Source organism: Hordeum vulgare, chromosome 2H (genome assembly GCF_904849725.1).
Source record: "Hordeum vulgare subsp. vulgare chromosome 2H, MorexV3_pseudomolecules_assembly, whole genome shotgun sequence".
NCBI lineage: Eukaryota > Viridiplantae > Streptophyta > Magnoliopsida > Poales > Poaceae > Hordeum > Hordeum vulgare.
This window is the reverse complement of record NC_058519.1, coordinates 525,473,572-525,478,979: the sequence shown is the minus strand read 5'-3', so window position 1 is coordinate 525,478,979 and position 5,408 is coordinate 525,473,572. Positions and strand designations below refer to the sequence as shown.

Below are 5,408 nucleotides of genomic sequence, written 5' to 3'. Positions count from 1 at the left end.
ATGCCAAAGGGATCTTTCGTCAAACTTCTCGCTCACGGTTGTTGGTGCTTACTCTCGTCGGCCTGTGCGGATCACAGTCGTGGTGTCGTGGAGAATTAGCACATCGGCAGATCACGACCATGATTGTCTTACAGAATTAGCACATCGGGAAATCGATGAACAGACGATATGGTCGGGAGGACTAAGGGAAGCGGACTGACTAGTGAGGTGATTGCTGCACAATGACAACGGGCGATGGAGGCGGGGTTGGAAGGGGATCTGGGCGAGGCGAGCTTGGGCATGTCCATGTTGTTGCCAGTGAATGGATCAGAGGCATTTGGGGTGAGAGATCAGGGAGAGGTTAATTGCAGGAAATTAATTCCGGGATGACGGGATTTTCCTCTCTTTTTTTTCTTACATATGAAAAACACGTTGTGAGCGTCAGATTCAAATTGAATCGACGGTTGTCGACTAGTCTAACGCTCTTCTCCTGTCAGACTATAGATAGGGGCACAGCCCGGGAGGCAAAGGAGTAGCGCACCTGCCCCCCTCTCGCGTAGAAGGGGCAACCATTTGAAATTTTGAATACGCCGCGTTTTACTGGCCGGCTAACAAAATATGATGCCATCTCCAGTTCGTTTCCACTTAAACAACAATTTGTGTTATTTGTGTTCCATCATGCACCCATGTCAGATTATTAGTACACCAGAATTGCATCTCAGCCTCGCCGCCAAAAAATTACTTCCTCTTTCCTAAATATAAGTTTCTTTAAAGATTTTACTATGAGACTACATACAAAATAAAATAAATAAACATCTACTCTAATATATATATATAATAATAATAATATCCTAGTGGAACCTCTACAAAGACTTATATTTAGGAACAAAGGGAGTACATTGCATCAGAACTGCAAGGTATCAAGGCCCCAAAAGGCTCACCCAAAATAAGAACAAAATGAATCACAGCTGTCTACTTTGGACGATCCTGCTAGAAACAACGGGAAAAAGAAAAGACGATCCATTGCCTTACCATGCAGTAGCAGGCCTAGCCATGTCATTGCTATGCTGCCTTACCATACACCACCATACTTCATTACCCACAGCATAACAGATGATGAGTTTATGTATGATGAGCATACCGGTATTCTCTAACAAGAGACTAGCAAGCATCGGTGGCCGGCCATAAATACAGCATGATTACAGAATTTGACGAAATCTCCAGCAACATAAGAGTCTGCAAGGGCTGTACCAGCCTCCTCCAAATCGTGATCCACGAGGTCAGATTCAGACTAACATTCAGAAGCCACGCTACATATAAGATTGCATCCGACTGAAGGCTGATCATGTATACAGTAGCAGTCCCAAGCTGCACCTAACTAAGACTAGTGGTTCCAAGCCAAGGGCGATAATGTACAGCAGGCAATCCTAAGGGCAACTCATCCTGCAGCAGCAAATGGTGATAAGTCAATAATATGCACGGGACAAGACTTTCTCTAAGCCTAGAATTAGAAAACGATAACATGAGCAATTGATTACTGGCCTCACTGTAAAATACATAGGGAAATAAACAGCAGACTGAAAATAACTTACTTCATCAATGTCACAAGATCAATTATTCCCCTTTCTTTTCTTTCTCTTCTTCGCGGGGTTGGGAGCAACGGCCACCGCATTGGCTGTTGGTGCTGGGGGTGGCGCTACAGGTGGTACTGCTGTTGGTAATCCAGGGGTGAAGGGTGGAAAAACCATATGTGGGTGCATCGGTACTAGAAACATTCCTGGTCGGACAGCTGCCGACGTGGTAGCCATAGCCATCATTGTTGGCGGCACTGACATTTGTGTGCATGACGGCACTGGCATTGGTGTAGATGACGCCACAGCTGCTGAAGTGGCTGCCACCATCATTGTTGGTGCCACTGTCGCCACTGCTGTATTCGCAAGTGCCGAGACAGATGTGCCGTTTCCCACATCTTCAGCAGGTGGCTTCGAAGATTTGGCGCCTTTCTTACTAGCAGAAACCGGACTTCCTTCGGGCCTTTTCTCTTTTCGGGACTCCTCAAACCTGCGTACCTTCTCTTTAGCTTCTTTCATCACAGACAGAACATACTCCATTGCATCAGCATCAGTTGCCCCCATTTCCACAATGTCAGCAAAGTACTGGTGGCCGTCGTTGTAGAGGTTGTCCACTTTATCTTCACGGACATTATCGAGTTTTGTGCCTTTCCCCGTTGCTTTTGCCGCTTCTGGTGCGATGGGAGTTTCCTTAGATTCCTCGGGGCATTTATAGTCCTTCCTCCATCGATCAAGAATATATTTGGAAGGTATTAGCATCACAAGCTCTTGCTTCAAGACTGCAAGAGCATGGCTACACAAAATACCTTTAAACTGGAACGACCTGCAGATACACCACACCTCTTTCTCGGCACTATTATACATCACTCTATAGTCAAACTTCCTCTCCTTCCCAATGACGGTAACAGTGTAGGTCACTATCGATCCATTCCTGCTGACTTCAGTGCAAGTCACATTCATTAGTTGCTTTAACTGATCCTGGAACTTCTGGAACATATTTATCGTATAAGCATTTGCAAATTGCTCCTCAAACAACAGACCGGAGAGGGCTTGTGGCCTTTGCTGAAATGAACGGAAATCATCATAGGCTTCTCGATCAGACCTAAGCTTCATAGCAATATCAAACTGTTCAATGAATATTTTTATTGTGGTCTCTGGTGTAATATATCCATCGAAAAAGGCCTCCAACCGTTCACTGCGGCGAACAGTAGAGATACCAGCCCAGAAAGCATCTTTCACATATGCTGGTACCCATTTTGCCCTTTCTTCAAACAAGGTTGTGAGCCAACGATTGTCATGAAGGTTGTACTGATTGGCCATCTCAACCCACTCCCTCTCAAAATCAGCTGCTGTTATGGTGTCATAGACTACCTTTTTCATTCTCAGGCTGATTGCTTCCTTATCTTCCACTCGTCCAGACATATCAGGAAGCTCTTTCATTATGTGCCAAAGGTTGTATCTGTGACGAGTATTTAGAAATACCTCAGAGACTGCTTTGACTACTGGTCTTGAATGGGTGGTAATAATTGCTTGAGGTGCTTTATCATTCATACATTTTAGCCATTTCTTGAATAACCATGAAAAAGTCTCTGGAGACTCATCTCCCAGTAAACCGCATCCCAACAATACAAACTGACCGTGATGGTTGATTCCAAGAAAAGCAACCAATGGAATGACAAACTGGTACGTCAAATAGACAGTATCAAAGCAGACAACATCGCTGAAATGTTGATATGCAGCTCTTGATCTTGCATCGACCCAGCAAACATTTTTGAGCCGGCCTTCATCATCCATGTCCCAGTTGTAGAAAAAGTTGGAATTTTGAGCTTGCATCTTATCAAAAAATACTAATAATGCCTCAACGTCACCCTCTGCAAATCTCAGCTTCCCACACTTGGCAGCTGCTTCAATTGAATAATTAGACTGAGAGAAGGACCTCACCATGAAATCTTTGTTTTGGTTGGGTGGCCTGCCTCTACCAGAATGAATCTTTGGGTTCAATCTAGTTTTCGCATTGAATGGGCGGTGCTCCCTCTGCCAGTCAGGGAGATCCTTAAAACACATCATGAATCTGACCATTTCAGGATTACATGGGTGGTTATGCTCCAGCTCAACAAACACTACTTCCCAATGATTCTCACTTGCATTAAACTTCACCACCATCATAGCTTTGCAGCCAGTCTTCGCAACAAGCCTTCTTCGAGCTTTTAGGCCGGGCTTAATCCTAGCAATGCCACCTTTGTAACAAACAAATGTTGCGCGGTATTTTACCCCATCAACACTATGGGAAGTTCTTTTTGAAACTCCAAAGCCTGCGCGGTACCCGTACTCTAGGTAAGACTGGTATGCCAAATCAACCGTCTCAAAAGTCATGCCAACTTGAGGAGTGGGAACTTCATGCTTAACCGAATCCAAATTGCTATTTTCGAAGGATGTGGAGGTGTCCATGAGATGCATTTGCAGGCTGCTCCTTGTATAAGGATCACTTTGAAGGCTGTCCATCACGCCAACGCTCGGTAACCAGAATCCTGGGTCAACATAAACGTAAGACATTAATAAGCGTATATGAACTAGCTAGAATAGACTATGTAAGTAAATTATTGCGATGATGCAACTTTCTTTTACCAAATATGACCTGGAGAATACAGAGAATCACAAAATACCACCTTAATTGTTACTAACAAATAGATTTATTTATTTTGGAAAAGGAGGTTCAAACCCCCGGCCTCTGCATCAATCGATACTAACAAATAGATGTGCACAACTCAATACCTAAAGAGTACAACGAAATTTGGCTATATTTCATGATGAAAACAAAGATAGAATTTGGTATTTATCTTAACAGATGTTTGGATTTGCACTGAAGAGATTTGAGTGCATTATAGTTTGGTAAATGCCCGTGATTCAAGCCAATTTTGACACCGAAATCTGTTTTTTCACCTCTGTGTTTCACTGACTGAGATAATGCAAGCACTGGACTACCCAAAAAGAAGACATTTATAACAAAGGTCACATAAATAAGAGGGTTATCAACTTATCATTACGAGAAATTGGTTATAACAAAGCTGTGATGAAGTTAAAGTAGTGAAGTGGAGACAAAGGGCAACTGCTATCAGAATCCAGTGAGCTATGTGCCATTGATTGCTCCATCGATTAAGAATGGAATCACAGGGTCTACTCAAGAATTTTTGGAAGCAAAGCACCAATAAAATCCCAACGCCCGGCAGTGTGTGGCCTTGTCTTCCTTCATTTCTTGGGCGATTGAAGGGCTAACTAGAGAGTAGAGAGAGACGGGGGACAGAGGGGATCGGGAGAGTCCGTACCTCACGCCGGAGGGGCCTCCTGGCGGGATCCTGCCACTTCGCCCCAAACCCTTCCTCCCCCCATCTCAGGAGCGCGAGCGCGAGCGCGAGCAAGGAAGAAGGGCGCTGGTCGCGGCCGGTCGTTCGTGGCCTAGCCCGGCACGGGGCTGCTGAGCTTTTGGGGAGAGACCGGCCGGCGCGCGTCGCCCTCGCCCTTGCCTCGCGCGCTGTGGGAGGTAGTGGGACTGTCGGAGGAATCGGGCTCTTCGCTCTCTGACCGATCTGCTCGCTCACGGTCACGAGGACGAGGGTGCGGGCGTCGGCCTTCCTAGTAGGGTCGACCTGCAGACGGGGAGTTGGTTCCATTCCATCTTTGCCCCTGCTTCAATGAAGGTAAGGCTCGCTGGTTGGGCTGGACCGGTGTCTCGCGACCCTATCATGCGCGGTTCTTTTCTCAGTTTTTTTTTTCAGTTTTGTTCTCATTTCTTCTTTCTGGCATTGACGTTAGCTCAGGCTCGCGTTACATTTCTTTAGCCGCGTTACATAAGTTTTAAGT

At 45.4% G+C, this 5,408-nt stretch overlaps 1 protein-coding gene across 1 annotated transcript; it reads right to left on the bottom strand.

Moving 5' to 3' along the window:
* Positions 1 to 1,051: 1,051 nt before the first annotated feature.
* LOC123427001 (protein FAR1-RELATED SEQUENCE 6-like) lies at positions 1,052 to 5,152 on the bottom strand. The gene is made up of 3 exons (XM_045110928.1): positions 4,874 to 5,152; positions 1,572 to 4,078; positions 1,052 to 1,422 (listed from the first exon to the last, which is right to left on the bottom strand). The coding sequence occupies exon 2, from the start codon at positions 4,050 to 4,052 to the stop codon at positions 1,590 to 1,592; it is 2,463 nt and encodes an 820-aa protein (XP_044966863.1). The 5' UTR covers positions 4,053 to 4,078; positions 4,874 to 5,152; the 3' UTR covers positions 1,052 to 1,422; positions 1,572 to 1,589.
* Between the last annotated feature and the right edge of the window lie 256 nt (positions 5,153 to 5,408).

Bases quoted from the DNA above. Each gene is read 5' to 3' on its own strand.
- LOC123427001 (XM_045110928.1), bottom strand. From the start codon at position 4,052: ATGGACAGCCTTCAAAGTGATCCTTATACAAGGAGCAGCCTGCAAATG.